The sequence below is a fragment of the Gobio gobio genome (assembly GCF_949357685.1).
Source record: "Gobio gobio genome assembly, chromosome: 7".
Lineage (NCBI taxonomy): Eukaryota > Metazoa > Chordata > Actinopteri > Cypriniformes > Gobionidae > Gobio > Gobio gobio.
In genome coordinates this window covers 50,540,624-50,566,285 of record NC_137103.1, presented here as the reverse complement: position 1 = coordinate 50,566,285, position 25,662 = coordinate 50,540,624, and the positions used below count along the sequence as shown (strand labels likewise).

The following is a 25,662-nucleotide window of genomic DNA, read 5'->3' as shown; positions in this document are numbered from 1 at the left end:
CTGTGTTGTCAGTGAGTCTCCACTCCGCAGCTTAACCAAACCCACTTTTATAGCATTTTTCAAAACTGTGGTGAGAACTGATGGCTGCTGAAACAGGGGGTTTCATGGCCCTTTAAGACTGCCCACTGATTTTTTAAATCCCAAATGAGCAGTTACATAATTATGTTCTTACCCCAGACCAGGGTTGACCACAATAGCAGCCGGCTGATCAAGATCGCTGTGAATTAACCACTTTCTGTAACGTCCATCCAGTTTAGCCACTTCGATTCTATTAGTCCCAGCATCCGTCCAGTAAATATGGCTATATAATGGAAAAGACAAAACACATAGCAGATGGATATTTATTCCTCTGGAACTGTCTGCATCAGACCTCAAGTAAAGTTAAGTTCATAAAAGCAGTGCGCAAACCTTCCAATCCAGTCCACAGCGATGCCATCAGGGCTGGAGATGTATCTGAGGTTCAGGTCCATCTCCTTCACAGGATTATTTCCATGGTCATCAAACGTGGTCATATATGCCCTCTTGATCGAGCCAAACTCAGAGCCTCGTCCCAACACTGTCCAGTACACTATACCTGAAAATCATTTTCAGAAATTCAGAATTATGCTTCAGTTTGCATTCATAAACCTGATTATAGAAACAAGAAGATAATACAGTGCAACAGTGATCATGTTTTCAGGACCATTGGATGGTATGGATTTCAAAACATTCTTTAATAAAGAATTCAAGTCACAAACCAATCAGCTCCAATATGATTTGCAAAATATAATTAAAAAATCAGAAGAAACAAAACAAATAGTGCATTCCTATACTATAAATAATTGTATTTCTGCTTTATTGTGCTGTAAATTGTGCTTCCTTGTGCATCATCTGCATCAAAACATATATGATATTGGGTGGGATATCCCGTGAACAGTGTCTTACTGAGACCGAGGCCTTCAGGGTCCCACAGGTAGTCCAGTGCCTGAATGTGCTCTGCATTATCCACATAATCAGAGTACTGTGCAGACGAGAGATTAAAGCGACGGATGCGCACATTATCAGGCAATAACAGCACGGGAGGATTTCCTGAGAGAAAAAACAACAACAGGAGAGTGAGAAAGGGACATGTTGAATGACGACACAGCTTCCATGGTGACTTGCATTGCTGCATATGTATGCAGCTATTTGGGCTATAAACCAGCTTGTTTATGATTATGATAATTCATTAAATAGCATGATAGCAAATACCAGTAACGTACTGCTTTTGTATAGCTAAAATAACTAGAAGCGAATGACACTGGAAGCCAGACACATTTGATGGCCGCACCCACTCTCACATTAAGAATAGGGTGGACTAGACAATTGACCTTTGACTATTTTGCCCGCAAAATGTAGCAAAAATGTAGCTAATGTGACTGTCACTCATGTCACGAGATCTTGTTACACCCCTACTATCTACCTTTGCATCAAGAACGCTCGTATGATACTTTAAAATGCTGTTATGTAGGCAGCTCACTAGGTTTTAGAAAAAAATACATAGAATGCTACAAATGACAAAGGAACATAGAAAGAACACCTAACAGAAGAGCCATATTAGAGGCCATAGAAGGTTAAAAAAGAGGATAAATAATCAGAGAGAGAAATAATAAAGCTTCAGGCCTCACCCTCAGCGGCACATTCGACTCCTGGCTGCTCTCCCACTGATCGAAAGCCTTCGGCGCAGAAACACTCATAAGTGCCCTTAGTGTTCTCGCACAGCTGCGGGCACATCCCATAAATCTCACACTCGTTCACATCTGCAGATGGGGAGAAAACACTTCACATTACACATGCAGGAATAAACTAACTGAAATAAAATAAGTTTACAGTGTTTTTTTTAACAATCGCTAGGACTGATTTCCCAATACTTGGGCTACTTTTTCAAGACCCTTCGTACAGTTCTCCTAACCAACTTTCAGCAGTTCATTTCACATTCATAATGCACTAAAACTAGCCAGACTCTCGTACATTTCATTTGTACAGAGAGTCTGGCCACTCTCCATTGACAAGCGTTTACTTCCTTGAAGGCGGGTTCTCTGTTGAAGTTTAAAACTATTGGATCTGCCAAGAGCCGCTCTGGATCTGCCATAACCAATCGCTAACGTTTGGTCGTGACGTATGTCGTGCGCCGTTCGCCTCTGTTTCTCACAAGGAAGTCCGTAAAAATAACTGTGCAGCCACCTCAGTGATAAAACCTAAAACTTGTGCATTCGGATTGTGATTTATTCACGGTGGCGGGGAGAGTTTTGTGATCAGGAACGCTCTGCTCACGTGGTCCGTAACATGATTGTATGTTGTAAATAAAATATCATATGCTTGGTATAAGAATAAATGCTGCCGTAAATAACGGCCCAATTCAAATGTTTACGTGCTTTTCTTCAGTGAATATATTGCTCTTGTAAATACTTGCCAGCATTTAAAGAAATACAAGTCTAGAAATGCATCCAAATGACAGCGAAGCGCAACCGCACGGTGCTCTGCAGTGGTCAAAAAGGATATAAACAGTTAATTTTGAAGTGATATATTCTTGAAAACTCAGAGATGTGGATTAGGACAGCAATTAAATGACCACACGACCTTGGTGTTTGTGAAAAGCAGTCGGTAATTCGGCTGGGGATTTTTACGTGGGTGGTGGGAAACGGACAGCAATAAAATCACTGACTAGCCCCTGTAAATAATGACAATACATTCCGAAGAACGAGAAACAATTACCGTCCGAATAGGGCTTCAGCCAACTCCTTCACCACTAACGGAGCGAGCTGGAAAATCAGACTTTTCCCGAACCCAGTGGGGAGGAGGGCCACAATATCATGACCACCAACAAAACTCAGCAAAGATTGTTCTTGCTCCGGCTTTAACTTCTGGATATTCGGCAGCGTTGCCACAACGGACCGAATGGCTTCCCTCGCATCTTTCTCCGCCGCCATTACTGGACTACAACTCAAACTAGCGCACGACATCAACATCATCGTTCTCAGCCACTCCCTCTGTTCGCTGATTGGACCGGTTAAAATTTGTTCGGAGAAAACCTAAGAATATACAGCAGTCCCAGAAGGAGTACTGAAGGAAAATGAAAATTGAGCGGAAGTACGTAGGAGGGCGGAGCAAGGCTACACTAAAACTACCAAAACACTTAATATGTCTCAAATCAACTCAATTCTTCCATAACACTAACAATAGTCTCCCAGCAAACACACACTGTCACTCATAAAACAATGACCTAAAAAACACTAACAACAGGTAGCATTATTCAATGTTTTCTTTTTTTTAATTTCTTTACAAAACAAGACACTTCTCTACTGTTTCGAATTCACCGCCGTGTATGTTACATGGTCCATGTGTACATCACAAAACAAAATGATACGCTTTCCCCTTTTGTCTAGATGGTAATGAAATTGAAAAAGCAAGCGAAGTATTGAGAAATGGGTCCTAGCGATTGTAAAAAGTTGTAACACCTGTGTAAGTTTGCTTCAGAAGGCCTTTATTAACCCACTGGAGCCGTATGAATTAATTTTATGATGGATGGATGTGCTTTTTTGGGCTTCAAAAAAACAAGGTACCATTCACTCCCATTATAAAGTTTTGAAGAGCCAGGATATTTTTTTAAACGAGGCCGATTTTGTTTGGCTGAAAGAAGAAAGTCATATACACCTAGGATGGCCTGAGGGCGAGTCATTTTCACATTTGAGTGAACCTCTAAGTTTAAAAGTCTTGAAAAAAGTATGTAAACGTGCAAATTGGCCTGTAGCTACACAGAGTTTTGGTGGTGGTTGTGAAGAATTAATATAATTTTGAAAATAAAAGTCACTGATGCATTTTGTGCCTAAGCAATGTACAAGGATCCACAGTTTAGCCCACATAGACGGTTGTTGTGCTCACTGTGTGAAGAGTTTTAAATAAGTGACCCGAGTATTGAGAAATGTGTCCTAGTGATTGTAAACAAATGTTTTTTTTACTTAAAAAGTACAAAAAATTACTAAAACTCAAAATAAAATAATTAAAGTTACATAGAAATATTTAAAAATCTAATGAAAATGACAAACTAGAATAACAAAATTACTAAAACTCAGTAAGCCTTTTAACTTATTACATTGTGTCTAAGCTGTGTGCATGAACGGCATGTACTTCTTATGTTGCTCCCATCCAGACAGAAAAGATTCCATGCAAAGGACCGAATTAAAAAAATGAACTGCGATTTGAGTTTTTGAAACAGATCAGTCACTGAAGCCCCTGCAGGAGTTCCCGTTGTCCAGGCTGGCTTCCGGAATGCCTCTATATAAGCCTGCTTTATTGTAAATATTGAGGTCTTCTAATAAAGAAAGTATTAAGATGACATCACAAACCATCGCAGGTGTTCTTGTCCTCCGGGTGAGCTTTATATCCAGGTCTACAAGAGCAAATAAAGCCTCCGGTCGACAAATCTGTGCAGTTATGCTCACACAGATTCTCACTGCATGAGCGCCCATGGCCGTAGTCTAACAAAGAGAGATGAAGAAATGTTACAAAAACATGTAGGACAAAGGGATATAGTCTTTTTTGTCCTTTTTGGAGCTTGTTAGCATGGATCGTCATCCACTTTTGTTCCTGCAAGAAAGGAAATAATAAACAGCATAAGGGAGAGTAAATGAACAAAACTCACAGCAGCCGAGCTCATCGGTCTGGTCTTCACAGTCGTCATAGTCATCACAGGCGTAATTCAGAGGAATGCACTGACCATTTCCACATTTAAACTCGTCTGTAGAGCAGGGTCCGTGTGTGGGAGTCACACCTGAGCAATCATTCACACAAAGCAGAGTGTTTTAACGCGCCACAGTTTCATTAGAATGAGGGGAATTCAAAATGTACATATTACATATAGTTAGCATAATAAATGCTAGTCTAATTGATGTGAAAATCTATGAATTGGCCGTCACTCACAATGCTCCGCCCTCTCATCGGTTCCATCACCGCAGTCATCTATAGAATTGCAGAGCTCGTGACTGTAGATGCAGCGGGTGTTATCACAACGGAAACGGAACGGAGGATCACATGAGATGTCCACTGAGGAGACACGTAAAGTTTGTGTTGTTAAAACTTTGTTCTACATCTAAAATGGCAAGTTGCATTTATTGGGTTATATAGCTGATATACTATACAAATTATACTAGAAATATACTAGTTGGATAGGTTTTATGCACTTTAAGAATGTCAAGGTTTATATAGTGATATATGGATGTGATTGGATGGATGGATGGATGGATGTGATTGATTGGATGGATGGATGGATGTGATTGATCGATTGGATGGATGGATGTGATCGATTGGATGGATGGATGTGATCGATTGGATGGATGGATGTGATTGATTGGATGGATGGATGTGATCGATTGGATGGATGATGTGATCGATTGGATGGATGGATGTGATCGATTGGATGGATGATGTGATCGATTGGATGGATGATGTGATCGATTGGATGGATGGTGTGATCATTTGGATGGATGGATGTGATCAGTTGGATGATGTGATCGATTGGATGGATGGTGTGATCGATTGGATGGATGGATGTGATTGATTGATTAATTGATTGATTGGATGGATGGATGTGATTGATTGGATGGATGGATGGATGGATGTAATTGATTGGATGGATGGATGGATGTGATCAGTTGGATGGATGTGATCGATTGGATGGATGGTGTGATCGATTGGATGGATGGATGTGATTGATTGATTAATTGATTGATTGGATGGATGGATGTGATCGATTGGATGGATGGATGTGATCGATTGGATGGATGGATGTGATTGATTGGATGGATGGATGTGATCGATTGGATGGATGGATGTGATCGATTGGGTGGATGGATGTGATCGATTGATTGGATGGATGGATGTGATTAATCGATTGGATGGATGGATGTGATCGATTGGATGGATGTGATTGATTGATTGGATGGATGGATGTGATTGATCGATTGGTTGGATGGATGTGATCGATTGGATGGATGGATGTGATTGATTGATTGGATGGATGGATGTGATTGATCGATTGGATGGATGGATGTGATCGATTGGATGGATGGATGTGATCGATTGGATGGATGGATGTGATTGATTGGATGGATGGATGGATGTGATTGATTGATTAATTGATTGATTGATTGGATGGATGTGATCGATTGGATGGATGGATGGATGTGATTGATTGATTAATTGATTGATTGGATGGATGGATGTGATCGATTGGATGGATGGTGTGATCGATTGGATGGATGATGTGATTGATTGATTAATTGATTGATTGGATGGATGGATGTGATCGATTGGATGGATGGATGTGATCGATTGGATGGATGGATGTGATTGATTGGATGGATGGATGTGATCGATTGGATGGATGGATGTGATTGATTGGATGGATGGATGTGATCGATTGGATGGATGGATGTGATCGATTGGATGGATGGATGTGATCGATTGGGTGGATGGATGTGATTGATTGGATGGATGTGATCGATTGGATGGATGGATGTGATTGATTGGATGGATGGATGTGATTGATCGATTGGATGGATGGATGTGATCGATTGGATGGATGGATGTGATCGATTGGATGGATGGATGTGATTGATTGGATGGATGGATGTGATCGATTGGATGGATGGATGTGATTGATTGATTAATTGATTGATTGGATGGATGGATGTGATCGATTGGATGGATGGATGTGATTGATTGGATGGATGGATGGATGGATGGATGGATGTAATTGATTGGATGGATGGATGTGATCAGTTGGATGGATGTGATCGATTGGATGGATGGTGTGATCGATTGGATGGATGGATGTGATTGATTGGATGGATGGATGGATGTGATTGATTGATTAATTGATTGATTGGATGGATGGATGTGATCGATTGGATGGATGGATGTGATTGATTGGATGGATGGATGTAATTGATTGGATGGATGGATGTGATCAGTTGGATGGATGTGATCGATTGGATGGATGGTGTGATCGATTGGATGGATGATGTGATTGATTGATTAATTGATTGATTGGATGGATGGATGTGATCGATTGGATGGATGGATGTGATCGATTGGATGGATGGATGTGATTGATTGGATGGATGGATGTGATCGATTGGATGGATGGATGTGATTGATTGGATGGATGGATGTGATCGATTGGATGGATGGATGTGATCGATTGGATGGATGGATGTGATCGATTGGGTGGATGGATGTGATCGATTGATTGGATGGATGGATGTGATTAATCGATTGGATGGATGGATGTGATCGATTGGATGGATGTGATTGATTGATTGGATGGATGGATGTGATTGATCGATTGGTTGGATGGATGTGATCGATTGGATGGATGGATGTGATTGATTGATTGGATGGATGGATGTGATTGATCGATTGGATGGATGGATGTGATCGATTGGATGGATGGATGTGATCGATTGGATGGATGGATGTGATTGATTGGATGGATGGATGGATGTGATTGATTGATTAATTGATTGATTGATTGGATGGATGTGATCGATTGGATGGATGGATGTGATTGATTGGATGGATGGATGGATGTGATTGATTGATTAATTGATTGATTGGATGGATGGATGTGATCGATTGGATGGATGGTGTGATCGATTGGATGGATGATGTGATTGATTGATTAATTGATTGATTGGATGGATGGATGTGATCGATTGGATGGATGGATGTGATCGATTGGATGGATGGATGTGATTGATTGGATGGATGGATGTGATCGATTGGATGGATGGATGTGATTGATTGGATGGATGGATGTGATCGATTGGATGGATGGATGTGATCGATTGGATGGATGGATGTGATCGATTGGGTGGATGGATGTGATTGATTGGATGGATGTGATCGATTGGATGGATGGATGTGATTGATTGGATGGATGGATGTGATTGATCGATTGGATGGATGGATGTGATCGATTGGATGGATGGATGTGATCGATTGGATGGATGGATGTGATTGATTGGATGGATGGATGTGATCGATTGGATGGATGGATGTGATTGATTGATTAATTGATTGATTGGATGGATGGATGTGATCGATTGGATGGATGGATGTGATTGATTGGATGGATGGATGGATGGATGGATGGATGTAATTGATTGGATGGATGGATGTGATCAGTTGGATGGATGTGATCGATTGGATGGATGGTGTGATCGATTGGATGGATGGATGTGATTGATTGGATGGATGGATGGATGTGATTGATTGATTAATTGATTGATTGGATGGATGGATGTGATCGATTGGATGGATGGATGTGATTGATTGGATGGATGGATGTAATTGATTGGATGGATGGATGTGATCAGTTGGATGGATGTGATCGATTGGATGGATGGTGTGATCGATTGGATGGATGATGTGATTGATTGATTAATTGATTGATTGGATGGATGGATGTGATCGATTGGATGGATGGATGTGATCGATTGGATGGATGGATGTGATTGATTGGATGGATGGATGTGATCGATTGGATGGATGGATGTGATTGATTGGATGGATGGATGTGATCGATTGGATGGATGGATGTGATCGATTGGATGGATGGATGTGATCGATTGGGTGGATGGATGTGATTGATTGGATGGATGTGATCGATTGGATGGATGGATGTGATTGATTGGATGGATGGATGTGATTGATTGATTAATTGATTGATTGGATGGATGGATGTGATCGATTGGATGGATGGATGTGATCGATTGGATGGATGGATGTGATTGATTGGATGGATGGATGTGATCGATTGGATGGATGGATGTGATCGATTGATTGGATGGATGGATGTGATTGATCGATTGGATGGATGGATGTGATCGATTGGATGGATGGATGGATGTGATTGATTGATTGGATGGATGGATGTGATTGATCGATTGGTTGGATGGATGTGATCGATTGGATGGATGGATGTGATTGATTGATTGGATGGATGGATGTGATTGATCGATTGGATGGATGGATGTGATCGATTGGATGGATGGATGTGATCGATTGGATGGATGGATGTGATTGATTGGATGGATGGATGGATGTGATTGATTGATTGATTAATTGATTGATTGGATGGATGGATGTGATCGATTGGATGGATGGATGTGATTGATTGGATGGATGGATGGATGTGATTGATTGATTAATTGATTGATTGGATGGATGGATGTGATCGATTGGATGGATGGTGTGATCGATTGGATGGATGATGTGATTGATTGATTAATTGATTGATTGGATGGATGTGATCGATTGGATGGATGGATGTGATCGATTGGATGGATGGATGTGATTGATTGGATGGATGGATGTGATCGATTGGATGGATGGATGTGATTGATTGGATGGATGGATGTGATCGATTGGATGGATGGATGTGATCGATTGGATGGATGGATGTGATCGATTGGGTGGATGGATGTGATTGATTGGATGGATGGATGTGATCGATTGGATGGATGGATGTGATTGATCCATCCATCCATCCAATCAATCAATTAACCAATCGATCAATCACATCCATCCATCCAATCAATCAATCACATCCATCCATCCATCCAATCGATCACATCCATCCATCCAATCGATCAATCACATCCATCCATCCAATCAATCGATCACATCCATCCATCCAATCGATCACATCCATCCATCCAATCAATCACATCCATCCATCCAATCGATCACATCCATCCATCCAATCGATCACATCCATCCATCCAATCAATCAATTAATCAATCAATCACATCCATCCATCCAATCAATCACATCCATCCATCCAATCGATCACATCCATCCAATCAATCACATCCATCCACCCAATCGATCACATCCATCCATCCAATCGATCACATCCATCCATCCAATCGATCACATCCATCCATCCAATCAATCACATCCATCCATCCAATCGATCACATCCATCCATCCAATCAATCACATCCATCCATCCAATCGATCACATCCATCCATCCAATCGATCACATCCATCCATCCAATCAATCAATTAATCAATCGATCACATCCATCCATCCAATCGATCACACCATCCATCCAATCGATCACATCCATCCAACTGATCACATCCATCCATCCAATCGATCAATCACATCCATCCATCCATCCAATCGATCACATTCATCCATTCAATCACATCCATCCATCCAATCGATCACATCCATCCATCCAATCGATCACATCCATCCATCCAATCAATCACATCCATCCATCCAATCGATCACATCCATCCATCCAATCGATCAATCACATCCATCCATCCAATCAATCACCTCCATCCAATCGATCACATCCATCCATCCATCCAATCGATCACATCCATCCAATCAATCACATCCATCCATCCAATCGATCACATCCATCCATCCAATCGATCACATCCATCCATCCAATCGATCACATCCATCCATCCAATCAATCACATCCATCCATCCAATCGATCACATCCATCCATCCAATCGATCACATCCATCCATCCAATCGATCAATCACATCCATCCAATCAATCACATCCATCCATCCAATCAATCACATCCATCCAATCAATCACATCCATCCACCCAATCGATCACATCCATCCATCCAATCGATCACATCCATCCATCCAATCAATCACATCCATCCATCCAATCGATCACATCCATCCATCCAATCAATCACATCCATCCATCCAATCAATCAATTAATCAATCAATCACATCCATCCATCCAATCGATCACATCCATCCAACTGATCACATCCATCCATCCAATCAATTATATCCATCCATCCATCCATCCAATCAATCACATCCATCCATCCAATCGATCACATCCATCCATCCAATCAATCAATTAATCAATCAATCACATCCATCCATCCAATCGATCACATCCATCCATCCAATCAATCACATCCATCCATCCAATCGATCACATCCATCCATCCAATCGATCACATCCATCCATCCAATCGATCAATCACATCCATCCATCCAATCAATCACATCCATCCATCCAATCGATCACATCCATCCAATCAATCACATCCATCCACCCAATCGATCACATCCATCCATCCAATCGATCACATCCATGGATGTGATCGATTGGATGGATGGATGTGATCGATTGGATGGATGGATGTGATTGATTGGATGGATGGATGTGATCGATTGGATGGATGGATGTGATTGATTGGATGGATGTAATCGATTGGATGGATGGATGTGATTGATTGGATGGATGGATGTAATCGATTGGATGGATGTGATTGATTGGATGGATGTGATTGATCGATTGGATGGATGATGTGATCGATTGGATGGATGATGTGATCGATTGGATGGATGGAGTGATCGATTGGATGGATGGATGTGATTGATTGGATGGATGGATGTGATTGATTGGATGGATGTGATCGATTGGATGGATGGATGGATGAGATCGATTGGATGGATGTGATTGATTGGATGGATGGATGTGATTGATCGATTGGATGGATGATGTGATCGATTGGATGGATGTGATCGATTGGATGGATGGAGTGATCGATTGGATGGATGGATGTGATTGATTGGATGATGGATGTGATCGATTGGATGGATGGATGTGATCGATTGGATGATTGGATGTGATTGATTGGATGGATTAATGGATGATGGATGGATGTGATCGATTGGATGGAAGGATGTGATTGATTGGATGGATATATGAATGGATGGAAGATGGGTGGATGGATGTGATCATTTGGATGGATGTGATCGATTTAATGAATTAATGGAAGGATGTGATTGGATGAATGGATTAATGGATGTGATCGGATGTATGGATGTGATCGATTGGATGGATGGATGGATGAATGTGATTTATTGGAAGAATGGATGGCTATGATCGATTGGATGGATGGATGATTGATAGATAGATAGAGGTGTTTCTCACAGCAGAGATGAAGTTCCTCATCTGAACTATCCCCGCAGTCATTATCTCCGTCACATATCCAGTGCTGCTGCACACACACGTGGTTCTTACACTCAAACAGGAAGGGAGGACAGTAGGTGCTGTTCGGGTAGCGTGTGGCTGAAATGTGCACACACACAACTCAAAGTCAACATAAACTTCCATAATACATTTAGCATTTGGCATTTGAAAGCGACTAACATTGCATTCAAACATTCATTTATTGAATCGGGTTCCTTGCCACTGTCGTCTGTGGCTTTCTTAGTTGGGGTTTAAAAGAAAAGACACTAGAATACTATTATTGATTTGACTGCAGTCACAATATCAGATGACAACAAAAAATAAAACCCAGGACTTTGGCATTGCTGGTGCCATGGCTCACTGTTCAAGATACAGGAATGATGCTTAACAGGTTCCTTATCTTATTGTGAATGATTAATCGTGTAAGTATGTCTCCGCAATCTTTAATAAAAGGTAAAACTTCCATGAGTTTTCAAGGCCAAGATATTCCCTAGTTTCCATATCAGTGGGAAAAGTTACCCTTTTGGACTCTAGAGGGCGCTACAATATAATCCACAACTGTCTTGTTCTCAAGTGCAATTCCAGAATTGAAATGGCAGACTCACGACAGGAACTTTCATCGGTGAAGTCGAGACAGTCAGCGTTGCCGTCACATTTGAAGCGCTCAGCGATGCAGTGGCCGCTATTGCACTGGAAGAAACCCGGGTGACAGGTCCGCAGCTCTGAAACACATTCATCCACAAAGAATGAAGCCAATCTCTCTCAATCCTCCATGGAGAATGAATTATGCACACTTCCTGTAAGTCATTCACAAGGTATCCAGGCACACAAATGCATTGAGACATCACCCACTGAGGATCAATCTGTAATAAAAAGACAGTATTATGATGTTGAGCATGGTGGCTAGTGCCACGGAGCGTTACTCTCGTCCTCTTTCTCTCTCCATCTGTCTTTTGATAGCCTTTCCTTTCGGCTGTCTCTTCTTTTCTTTCACTCACCACAGTCTCTCTCGTCAGAATTGTCCTCGCAGTCGTTGTCATGGTCACAAACCCAGCGGTCAGGAATGCAGTGCAGGTTGTCACAGCGGAACTCGCTCTCCGTGCACGAACGAGGGGCTGCGGACGCATAAGAAGCGTGTCAATCAGACACACATTTAACATACATATATGGCAGACAGGCCAATAAAGCGATAAGGCCCAAGTGGCTGCTGGCCACAGTGATTTAACCACAAGGGGTGTTCTTGAAGAGTGTGGTGAAAATCAAGTTTTTAATGTTGTTTATATGTCTATGTGGTGTTTTTAATACGCTTTAAGACAAACCATGTGCAAATTCATAAGTAAACACATTGTTGAGTATTTTTTCCACAATCGCGACAATATATGGCTTATCTGTGTTATTTATACCATGTTGGGTGTTTTCATAATAGATTATATTTATAATGCAATGCTACACGAGCTTTTATAATTATGCAGAATATTGTAAAATATATTTTGTGTCTGATTTTTTGATCCAAAGCCAAATGAGATCACATAAGGTTATTTAAAACAATTGGTGTAATAAATCATAAATTATAGTTTAATAAATCAAATTGTTGTGGCAGAGAATATAGATTGTTTTAAGTTATCTGGTCTACCTTTATGAAGCAACTCTGCACTGTGCCTAAGCAGAATTTCCCCTTGGGGACAATAAAGTTAACTAACTAACTAACTAAGCAAAAACTCACTTCATTTTGATTTTCCATCCAGAAATGTGTACTTATCTAGTAAATTAATCGTGATATAAGAATTTTAAATATTTGGACTGGAAACAAGAAAAAATACCAAATAAGAAGAGCATTTTTTGCAGTGTAGTCAAATCTTCTAATCATTTAAAATATAATAGGCCTTTGTTGATTACATTCCAAATAAAATAAACTACAAAAAATATATATTTCCTTTGCTCTGTTGCTCTCTGTCACATAGGCCTACCTGAAGCTCATTCATTATGCAGCTCATTAATGCCAGACCTTTGTTATCTCAGGTGCTATCTCATCATTTTTCATTAGATATCACGCCTCCTCGCATATTGGCTTTGTGAAGAGAAACTGTCTTACAAATTTTAAATCAGTGTATTGTTTTATGTGAATGAGTAGGCTCAATGACTCTCACATCAGTTTAAAGAAAAAACTCTATACAAATACAGACAGGAGTCAAAAGTCTTGGGAACAGATATCTATTGTGTGTTTTGAGGCCTTAATTTAATTTTTTTTTTTTTTTTTTTTCAAAATCCATGCATAAACATTTTTCTCTCAAAAATACAAGCATGTACATACATGTTGCTCACATATTCTGGTAGCCCAGTTTGTGCTGAATACAGTGTAATTACAATTTTGCCATTAATGTGTTTATAAGCAACTGAAAAACACACAAATGTCAGAGCATGTCAAAACTTCTAAAGGGCCCAAAAGAGCTCAGACTCCAGAGGGTTAAAAGTCCAGTGAACCAAAGAAAGTCTCAAAAAAGAGGTTTGAAATCGCTGGTGTTTCTTACATTACAAAGTTGGACTGGGCGATATGGCCAAAAAAATCATATCTCCGTATTTTGGGGTTAAATGGCGATACCATATGCATCTTGGTATTTTCTACGTTTTTCTATTTGAAAAATATTTTTAATGTTATTTCACATCCACATTCTATATCCAATGTTGTCCTACAAACAATATTGATATCGAAGGCTATGAAAATAATATAGTGAATGTAATACATCTAGGCTATGCAATACATTGTGTGCAAAAAGGGGTTTAAATCACATTCTAACATTGTAACATTCTATTGTTTTATATCAATCTAAAAACTAAATATATATTTTTTTAATTCACTAAACTAAAAATGGAAAAAATATATAATAGCTTACATTTCATTACCCCATTATAATGGTCACTTTCATAAAATTACACTTACTTGTAGGTCCAACAACAAATATTTGAGCAATATGTATCTTTTAATCAGAATTATGGCACTCTTATTCTATTGCGCTCCGTCTGTTTGGTCTGTGGCGGCACTCGTTCACAAAAGCCTGAACTTTAGCGGAGATTCACTTGCAGAAGGCCCGTCCTCTCCTGACAGCAAAATGGACATATTTGCATGACTTTCTAACATTTACAGATGTCAGTCAGCACATGTATCTGTCAGAGCATCTGCTGATTTAAACTATACACGTTAACTATATCTTAACAGTTATTTTGAAGCCCTTAATATAAAGTATGCGTCATGTTTAGGATTATGCACTCTGCGTCCTCCGCTATTTTTCAAATGCACTCGTATAAAACTAATGTATATCGATATAAATGGCATTGCCTCAATTCATATTGTTTCTAAAAAATATATCGCTATATCATAGAAACTCGATATACCGCCCAGCCTTATCACGAAGTACCTTGTAACCAATCACGCCACGAGGCTTGCGGGCTTTAGCATATCATTAACCGCTGTCGCAAGAGAAGCCAGGATATCCTGGTATATTTTTCTGTTGATATGAAAAATCGGGTAAATTTAGCAATATAGCAGGTTTTATGTATGTATATGATGTATATTACAATGTTATGATGAACTATATGCCTTTCTCCACTGACGTTCTATCATGTTCAAAGCGTTTCTAAGGATGCTGATTTTTAGAAGGCAGACTGAGAAGGCAAACGGGAACAGGGTTTGTGTAACATTAGCAACACATTAATAGCTGTTTGATAAGGTTGTAACGCAAAATGCTAATCATATTAATTCCCGTTATGTGTCCAACGTTGTAAAGAGTGATACCTTTGTGCAGCGATACCTTTGTGTAACCCTAAATTGAGTCAAGTTGAGCGAGTGAATCTATGAGCTGGTGCGAGTTAGTGGAGGCGGGGCTAATTTGCATATGAATGGGTCCGCGTATACTAAATGGTAAATGGACTGCATTTATATAGCGCTTTTAACAGACCTACGGCCATCCAAAGCGCTTTACATTTTTGCCTCACATTCACCCATTCACACACTCATTCACACACCGACGGCGGTGTCAGCCATGCAAGGCGCCATCCAGCTCGTCGGGAGCAGCTGGGGTTAGGTGTCTTGCTCATGGACACCTCGACACTTGGTCAGGTGGAACCGGGGATCGAACCACCAACCTTCCGGTTTGTAGACAACCTACATGAACCACTGAGCCACTGCCGCCTAAATGAAGCGAGGGTGTAGTTACATTGAAGCTATTTTAAAGGTCCTATTCTTCGTGATCCCATTTTTCAAACTTTAGTTAGTGTGTAATGTTGCTGTTAGAGCATAAATTATACCTGTAAAATTATAAAGCTCAAAGTTCAATGCCAAGCGAGATATTTTATTTAACAGAAGTTCCCTTTTACAGCCTACAGCGAACGACCGGTTTGGACTACATCCCTGTACATCCTGCTTTAATGACGTCAGTAGAACAGTTTGTTGACTAACCTCCACCCACAAGAATACACAAAAAAGGGGGCGTGGTCTTGTTGCTCTCCCTCGCGGAGAAGAGGAAGTGTTGCGTTCGGTTGCGTTTGTAGAGTGTGTTTGTCGCCATGTCGTCAAGACGCTGTTATTTTCATCCCGGAGTCAAATCACCTTTCTTTGGCCAGGGACGCTGTAGTTTGAGCACATGCATCTCCCCATTATGGTAAGAGGCGTGACCTTTCCGGGCAACGTGCGCTAAACTGCTGTCGAATCACAACACGGGAACCGCTGGCACAATCAGAACTCGTTACGTATTTCTGAAGGAGGGACTTCATAGAATAAGGAAATCCTCAAGCCGTTTTTAGGACAGTGAAAACAGCGGTATACAGATAAGTAAATTGTGTGTTTTTACACGCGAAACATGAACACATGTTATATTGCACACTGTAAACACAATCAAAGCTTCAAAAAAACAGGAAAAACGGGACTTTTAAGGCATTCATATTTTTTTTCAGAGGAAAAAACATTTAAATGTGTAATTTTGGTGATCATACAATTATTGACTACAGGGGGACTTTAAGCATGTAGCAAAGAAGAATGCCTAAAACCCTCTTAACTGTGGTAAAATTATTGTTGAACAAGCAATACAGCTATTTGGTGCATTAAAATGCTACTACTGTTTTCAGAATGTTCAGAGAACATTCAGAAAAAAAGATTTTAATGTATTTAAAAAAACTGGATGTTTTGAATGTAGAGAACATTCAGAAATAACATTTTCATAACGTTAGCAAAATGTTTTTTTTAGAGCATGTTGTTAGCTTGGGAAGTGGCGTAATGGCCCAAGATCTGGCACTTGTTTACATAAACGATCAACTAAAAAAATAGTCAAACATGACGCAATTATACAGTAGGTCTGTTGAACAGCAATGTTTCACAAAGTGCTTATAAGGTCAAAATGCAGCAGAAACATGACCTGAACAGTTAAAGTAAAGCACAAAAAGCCCCTGACACAGATGAGGCCGATGATTAGGCTGCACTTCACTGTGTCGCAGGATTCGATCTAATGAGTTACGGCTTGCTCTTCAGCAAGAGGACCATTTTTCGGAGGTGAGTTCATAGCCGTATTCATCAGAGGAATGAACTGCGTTCACCACCCTCGCAGCTCTTCTGCAGGGAGGAGAAAGTGCGCGCTTCCTCCAACATGCAGCTCAAAGGTTTAGCGCAGACCATTTGTCAACCTTTCACACCTAACAGCAACTTGTCTGCCATCACGCCGTCTCCTCCACACTCTCTGTCTTTCCAATTTGTTCCCATCAAATCTTTTCATCTTTGTCTTTACCGTTACTATTTCTCTGGTAAGCAGGGCTTGACATGAACTTTTTTGCTCACCAGCCACTGTGGCTAGTGGTTTTCCAGATTTACACGCCAGTCTGTATTTTCACTGGCCACAGGTTTGACATCGATACCATGGGGAAAAACTGCCATATAGATATTTTTTATATTATCTCATAATTTGGCAGCAGGTTTATTAGGCTGCTGTCACTTTAAGACCTGATGCACGGATCCATTATACTGTTACACTGTTTTCTTTCTCAACTGTTTACCTTCACTTAAACATAACTGACTGTGTTTATGTGAATACTTGCCAAGACCGGCATTTTGACTTATTTTGTGTGTATTTGACTGTTTAAGTGCAATAAGCAGTGAAAAAGAGCTCAATTTAGCACTAAAAGGCGGCTTTATGTGCTCACACTTTGGGTGTGAGTACAACATTATGTCTAATTATGCACAATACGCGAAATCCCACGCCGAAATTCAAGCCCTGTAACACCAACAATATTCATCCGGAGCAAATGAAACGAGTGAGTGAGGAGAGGCGGGTCTGTGTGTAAGATGAGAGAGAGAGAAAGAGCAGTTGATATTGTGAACATATTCTGCAGTAAATGAGTATTGGAAGCGTTTCAGATATTTCAACATCGATATGTATAAAAAAAAAATCTATATTATTGACTATAAAATTCAACCCGCCAAAGTGGCTAGTAGGAGTGACTGCGTTAGACGCCACTGCTGTTAATGTCAAGCCCTGCTAGTTCATCCAATAATAATGTTTTCACCCTTTAATAATGTTTTAAATCCAGAGAAACACAAATGACATCTGAGCCATTCTTTTACAATTGAATATGAATGGAAAAAAATACATAAAAGTTATATAATTGTATATAATCTGTACATTATATTCCAAGTAGGGATGTGTCCGTAGCCTAAATAGAGAGCTAAGTGAGAGTTTTACATTTTCGAAACCAGTCCAGGATAGGGTGTCCAGGATATTCTTAAAAATTATAAAATAAAATCAACTATTGTATTCCACTGAATCACACAAGGCTGAGTAAATAATGATTCTATCCCTCTTGTTACTCGTGTTTTTATATTGAGCTGACCGAACCCGAGAGGTCAGAGTTCTGCTACTCACTGCAGTTGTGTTCATCTGATCCATCGCTGCAGTCATTGTCTCCGTCGCAGCGCCAGCGCAGGGGGATGCACTGGTGGTTATCACAGCGGAAATCACCCGCCGGCTCACAGGTCAACTCCTCTGCAAACACAACAGACAACACAGGCTCACACAAACATGCTAAAGTTAAAAAGAGTGGAAGTGGAAAGACAGACACAGTCACACAGATCTTAGTGTCTTTGACAGAAAGTACCAGTACATTAGTAGATACGTCTGATAAATAAGACCTTATTTAAAGAGAAGAGAAGAGAAGAGAAGAGAAGAGAAGAGAAGAGAAGAGAAGAGAAGAGAAGAGAAGAGAAGAGAAGAGAAGAGAAGAGAAGAGAAGAGAAGAGAAGAGAAGAGAAGAGAAGAGAAGAGAAGAGAAGAGAAGAGAATGAAATGGGGCAGAAAATATGCACATGGTGGACAGAGGAGAGCAAGGTAGAGGAGTTGTACGAACATCTGACCCGGGCGGCACATTCTTACAGTCAGATTAGGGCGATCTCTCCTCTCTGTGCAGGATGGCACTAATGGAGCGAGGAGGAGCTGATAAGACCCAGGAGAACCAGGACTACGTGTGAGTGTGTTTATGTATACATCAGTCAGATCACAGACAAAAAAAATCTGTGAAATTTATGGTAAAAAAACTGCAGAAGTGGTGCTTGAATTTTGCTGTAAAAGATACGGTAGCAACATTTTAGGTTAATATAATGTTAACCTTATATATAATGTTAAAATACCAACCTATTGAAGTATATGATATTCATAAACTTATGTATAAATAAATATATGTTACATTTACAACCACCAAAACCCACAGGTGGTAATGAGAAAGCCACATGATGAATGAAAGCTCATCACCAGTCGCTTTTCCATAAACTGACATAATTTTTTTTCACTGTAAATTATATGACTTGTTTTTCACTCACAAAAACTGTTACTGTAAAACAGTAAATTGAACACTATTGTAAAATGACATGTAGTCATAAATCATATGTAGTAAATTACACATAGTAAGAGAACATTAACCGAATAACAGGTTTTAGTTGATAAAATGTTAAAATAATGATAATTTTTAGTGTGCTAAAATCAGAGTAAAACCTTCCAATAATGAAACAATACAAACATAATCACATCTGCACACACACACACACACACACACACACACACACACACACACACACACACACACACACACACACACACACACACACACACACACACACACACACACACACACACACACACACACACACACACATTGGTGCCTGACACAGACATACCTAACACACACATAAATCAGTGGTGTGGCCCCAGACAGGAGGAGGGGTCACGAGGGCCCGTCCATCACAGAGAGACTGAACTAACACTCACTAATACACTGGAGTGTGAGAGGGCGAATAACTCCTCGTGATTTCAATCCATCATGACAAACACACACACCATTATATAACATCACTGATAATGGGGACAATGCAAAGTAATTATATATACTGTACTTATATGTACTTGATCTTCATTTTTGCCTATTTTTATTATTTTTTATTATGTCAGCATAAAACAGAAATTGCAGCCGACTTTACTGCTATATTGTGGCGTTTTGTCTGAGTGAAGCGGCGTATCAAAAAAGTAAAAAACTCAGGACGGGAATTGATTCTAAAAATCGGTTGATTCGAATGTGAAAATGTATTTAAAGCCTCTTTGTTCAGATGAGCAGACTTGTTAAGAAGCAGAAAAAAGCAGAAATTCATTATTTGAATATTACTAATTTGAATATTTTTTATTAAAGGTGCACTTTGTAAAAAAATTCAGTAAAATATCCAAAAACCACTAGGCTAGTGTTATATATTTTGTTCAGTTGAGTACTTACAATATCGAAAATGTTTCCAACTATTTATAAATCATGAGAAATTGCTATTTTAACCAAGGAATCGGGACGTGTGAGATATGCGTGTGAGGGAGTCGCCTGTCTATTGCGTCATATCTGCGTTACCTCACTTTCTGGTTTTATTCTGCAGAAACGCTTTACTCTCACTGCAGTGTGAACAAGTGTCATAGCAGCCGCCGAGCGAACGCCATAACATCATTTTCAACACACTCAGATGTATCTAATATGATAAACAGAGCTGCGTTACCTCATATGCATGACCGGAAAAGCAGAAATAGCGCCGGCAACTGTGGCATAATAAAAGTCCCGCTGCTCGCGAGGCGTGTGTTGAGTTCATCTTATTAACAATCGCTCCAGCGGCCTTGCTCAGCTCCACAACACTCGCTCCTGCTTCTGCTTCATACTACAGTAACGTTAATAATCACATCCATGAACATGATTTCTGACGGAGTCCTATCCCGATTCTTTTGCACCGGCTGTGAGGTGAAGACCACACGTCCCAAGATTCTGCCCTCAAATGTGGCGTCATCAAACTAAGCCTTTGTTTTGAATAGGCAACCTCTAGCGGACGGAAAAGTTACATCGTGCACATTTAAGCACTGTTGATTGTGAGTTGTGTTTTCAGTTAAGTAATTAAATTGTAATATTACCACTTTTACAATTACTTAACTATTTCATTAATTGTTCATCAGTTGTAAGCACTGCTGTTTGTGAATAAAAACCGTTCCGCTGAGTCAAGTTTCATTTGTGGGTTTGTCTGATGTCTCACCGCAGTTCTGTTCGTCGCTGTTGTCCCTGCAGTCGTTGTGTCCATTGCACACGGCCCACAGAGGAACGCAGCGGTAGTTTGTCCTGCAGTCAAACTCTGTGTGATTGTCACATCTGTACGCTGGACCCACTGCAAACAACACCACAAAGATGATTAAGAACAATACAAAATAGTGCAAGAGATTTAAGTCCACCGTGTCAGTAACTCACTGCATTCGTCGATGGGCTCGTCAGAGTTGTCTCCACAGTCGTCATCCACGTCACATTTCCAGCTCTGCGGGATGCAGCGGCCGTTCCTGCACTTGAACTGTCCGGGTCTGCAGGTCCTGCTGGAGCAGTGTGCGGGATCCTCATCGGAGCCGTCACCACAGTCGTTCTCGCCATCACACTGCCAGGCCTCAGAGATGCAGCGTTTATTGGCACACTGCCACTGATGCGACTCGCACTGATGCGTGGCTGATGGTACAGAAACAGGAAGATGCATTTCTAAACACAGCATGGAACCAGCCCAATCAAAATCAAATATCAGAATAGCAGTGTTGTTTTGTATGCATTGTGCATTTTATCATGGGGTTCAAACCTACAACCTTTCAGCTTCCTGCCCTGATCTTTAGCCACAAGGCCATATCATCAGCATCAGTGTAAACATTAGTTCCTTTTACACAGTAATCCCAGTAAATTACCAGAATGACTTTGGTAAATACACAAATATACTGTTCACACACAGCCTAGAAATCTAGAAGCACCCTAGCGGCAGCAAATGTAAATCTAGCAACTCTCCGTTGGCTTGCGAGCATGAAAAACCAAACTCTAGTCAAGCCAATCACATCATGTATAGAGTCGATGGGCGGGCTTAACATAAAGCTGCTGCTGCTGGCGAACAGCGGCCTTTCGAAACGGCTTTGACCGCGACTCTGGAAGACTTGGAGTTAAGCTTTTCTTTGAGAAAAGAGCAAAGAATGGCACTGAAGTCATTCTTAAAATGTGTTCTGAGTTTTGCCGACCGGATACGGCAAAAGTTTAATCTATCAACTAACTCCGCTGGTGGGAAAACACATGGGACTCAGCGACAACCCGCTTGAGATTGTTGTCTCACTACTGATAGCGCCCCTCTGGTTGGTTGTAGCGCTATCCTATTGCGTGCAGAGGGAATTTGAAAGACAACCGTTTATCCCGCCCCTCGGATTGAGCCCTGACAGTGGTGTGTTCCCAGACCCAGAGTGCTATTTGCTCTTAAACACACGAGACGCGCATAATACTATCCAACTGCAGAGCCGCAGCGCTGATGAATGGAAGGCTGGGTCTCGAGCGTGACACGTTGAAAAAGTCACGAGATGCGGCGCAATAGTCAAAGATGTCAATCTAGCGCATATTTACATCAGCGGAGCTTACTGTAAACAGTGCAGAGTAATCACGTCATTTCCATAGGAACTTTATGATTGGCCCAAAGCAGACTTCTTACGTCAGGATGTTCAGACTTCGTACATGCTCATAATTTTTTTGCTCACACAGCATTTTTACAACTTCTCATACTGGTAAACTGCCAGAACGGATTTACTGGTATTTTTGAAAAGGTCCTGTTCACACATGATCTCTTAACAGTAATTTACCAGTAAAGACTGTATGTGTGAAAGGGGCCATTGACATGATATTGGTTTGTTCCATACCACACAGCACAGTGTCCTCATCCGAGCCATCGGGACAGTCGTGATTAGAGTTACACAGGAAGTGCGGGCTGGTGCAGTTTCCGTCATTACACTGGAACTGGCCTAGTCTGCAGTGCCGGACGGGACATGTGGAGGGTTCATCCGAGCCATCTCTGCAGTCCCGCTGACCATCACACTTCCACCAAATAGGGATACAGCTTTAGAGAAAGACAAAACAAAATATTCTATTTGACTTTGGATGCTTCCTTAGAAGGCAGCTGCCTACATAGGCAGTATACAGCAAAGCAGCTCATTAGGATTTAGAACAGAGTCTGAAATGAAAGCGGCAAGGATAAACGAACCGTTCGTTGTCTGCACATCTGTACTGCGTGCTGGAACACATGGGCAGACAGCGTGCCACGCCCCCTATCTGCACGGTAAGGAAGTGGTCAGGGCACTCGCAGGTATAACCTTGACCCCCCGCTTGCAGAAGACACAGGTGAGAACAGCCTCCGTTATTGACCGCACAAGGATTCGTCACTACAGGGGAAAGATATAGTGAGAGTTATATCAGTGGTTCTGTGCAAAAGGGTCAAGACCAAAAATGGGTTGCAGGCTTGTCCTGAATTGTAGACAATTATTATTCAATGTTTGCAATTAAAATAAATATGAAAAAATATTTGCTATTATTCGTACAACGCAAAAAAAATTTACATAAGAAGAATAAATAAACATGATAAAAGAAATGCAAATAGTAATTAACTATATAACTATATAATGTTTAGTTGATTTTTAAACACTGAATACATTTGTATTCAGTGTTTGATTTTTAAGGAAATATTCAATGTTTTAAATGCATTCAATGTTTGCAAATAAATATATATATTTATAATATTCCTATGATTATTCATACATAAGAAAAAAAAATCTTATGATTATCCCAATTATTTGTAGAAAAGTAAAATAAATGTCCTTAGAATAATAAAAACATGACTAAATATAAAATAAACATGTTAAAATAAAAGCAAACACAATCGTAAGATAATTGTAAGAATATTATTATATTAAGTTAATATCTATTTTTAATGTCAAACATTGAATAAATTACAATACGAATACAAAACAGTAATATTCACATTAATATTTATTATATTTATTTATATTAAATTCAAACCGAAACATTTCAGTGTTTGATTAACTAAACATTCAATGTTTGAAATACATTCAATGTTTGCAATTAAAATAAATATGAATTTATAATATTCTTATGATTATTCATCCTTAAAATCAAACACTGAAGTTTATTTCATGTTTGAAATGTATTAAATATTTGCAATTAAGATAATAAAATATTGCAAATATCAATGTATCTTATTATTTGTACAGAAGTGTTGAATCATACGTAAAATGTGCTTAAAATCAAAAATAAAACAAATGTAAGAAAAATGTTAAATAATTATAATAACGCTACTAATTAACTAAGCATTTAATCGCAGGGATAATTTTAAGAATATTGTAAATAAGTATTATTTTATACATACATTAAAAACATTCCAGGACGTCATCTTTATTTACTTTTGTAACAAATGCGGTATTAAATTGGGTCATCACACTTAAAGTCAAATCTAGAGAGTTAGACTGTATCCTCTTACAAAGAACCAGGATGTGGCTCCACATCATGTAGCTGTAGCTCCTCTTTCTAAAGAAACCCACAGATAAAGAGTTTAAACTACCTGTCCTGGCCATTAAAGCAATGATAAAGAGTTTAGTCTTTCCTGTCTCTGAGAAAAGACAGGCGAGCAGAGACTGGCGGCATTGTGTCGGACTGTGTAAATATTGGCAGAGACCCTTAAGTGCCTCTGCGGACGTATAAAGGAAGTGATAGCCATCTGACGTGAGATAATGACCGTAATAGAAGAGGGACGCCTGCGACTGCATCCCGCTCGGGTTACGCTGTCCCGGGCTCACCTATGGGCTGACGGTAGGGATGGCACACGTGAATGTCGAACGGTCTGTGGGTGGTGTTGACGAGCGCTTCCCGTCCAGAGCCATCGTATTTGTTGCCCTTCTCCACCGTGCGAGTGTTCCAGTCCGTCCAGTACAAGGTTTCCTCGAACACCGTGATGGCAAAAGGATGCGGCAAGATACCGTCATACACAGTGTGCCTGTGATGCCCGTCCAGATCAGAGAATCTGAGGAGACAATAGGGCTGTCCATGATCATTTTGTGCAAAAAATCATGCAATCAAACCTGCATAATTAATCATATTCTCTGGCCTGTACATACATTTTTAATGAGGAATTTTGCTTTCTAAACTTAGCAAAGAAATTCAAGCCACAAGTACCAATGCACTTGCTAGTAAATTGCACAGTTAAA

The 25,662-nt window shown here is 40.1% G+C and overlaps 1 protein-coding gene across 1 annotated transcript in view; it reads right to left on the bottom strand.

Annotated features, from left to right (window-relative positions):
- The window catches only part of lrp2a (low density lipoprotein receptor-related protein 2a), a gene marked incomplete at its 5' end in the record, with an annotated part of 148,918 nt that overhangs the window by 17,247 nt on the left and 106,009 nt on the right, over positions 1–25,662 (bottom strand). The window contains 16 exons of the mRNA XM_079821156.1: positions 173–301; positions 409–574; positions 925–1,068; positions 1,647–1,778; positions 4,365–4,496; positions 4,661–4,789; positions 4,939–5,061; positions 12,023–12,160; positions 12,667–12,783; positions 13,060–13,176; positions 18,964–19,083; positions 21,642–21,770; positions 21,851–22,096; positions 23,308–23,504; positions 23,649–23,826; positions 25,255–25,478. Coding sequence (XP_079677282.1) covers positions 173–301; positions 409–574; positions 925–1,068; positions 1,647–1,778; positions 4,365–4,496; positions 4,661–4,789; positions 4,939–5,061; positions 12,023–12,160; positions 12,667–12,783; positions 13,060–13,176; positions 18,964–19,083; positions 21,642–21,770; positions 21,851–22,096; positions 23,308–23,504; positions 23,649–23,826; positions 25,255–25,478 — 2,421 coding nt within the window. The remainder of the gene's footprint in view (positions 1–172; positions 302–408; positions 575–924; positions 1,069–1,646; positions 1,779–4,364; positions 4,497–4,660; positions 4,790–4,938; positions 5,062–12,022; positions 12,161–12,666; positions 12,784–13,059; positions 13,177–18,963; positions 19,084–21,641; positions 21,771–21,850; positions 22,097–23,307; positions 23,505–23,648; positions 23,827–25,254; positions 25,479–25,662) is intronic.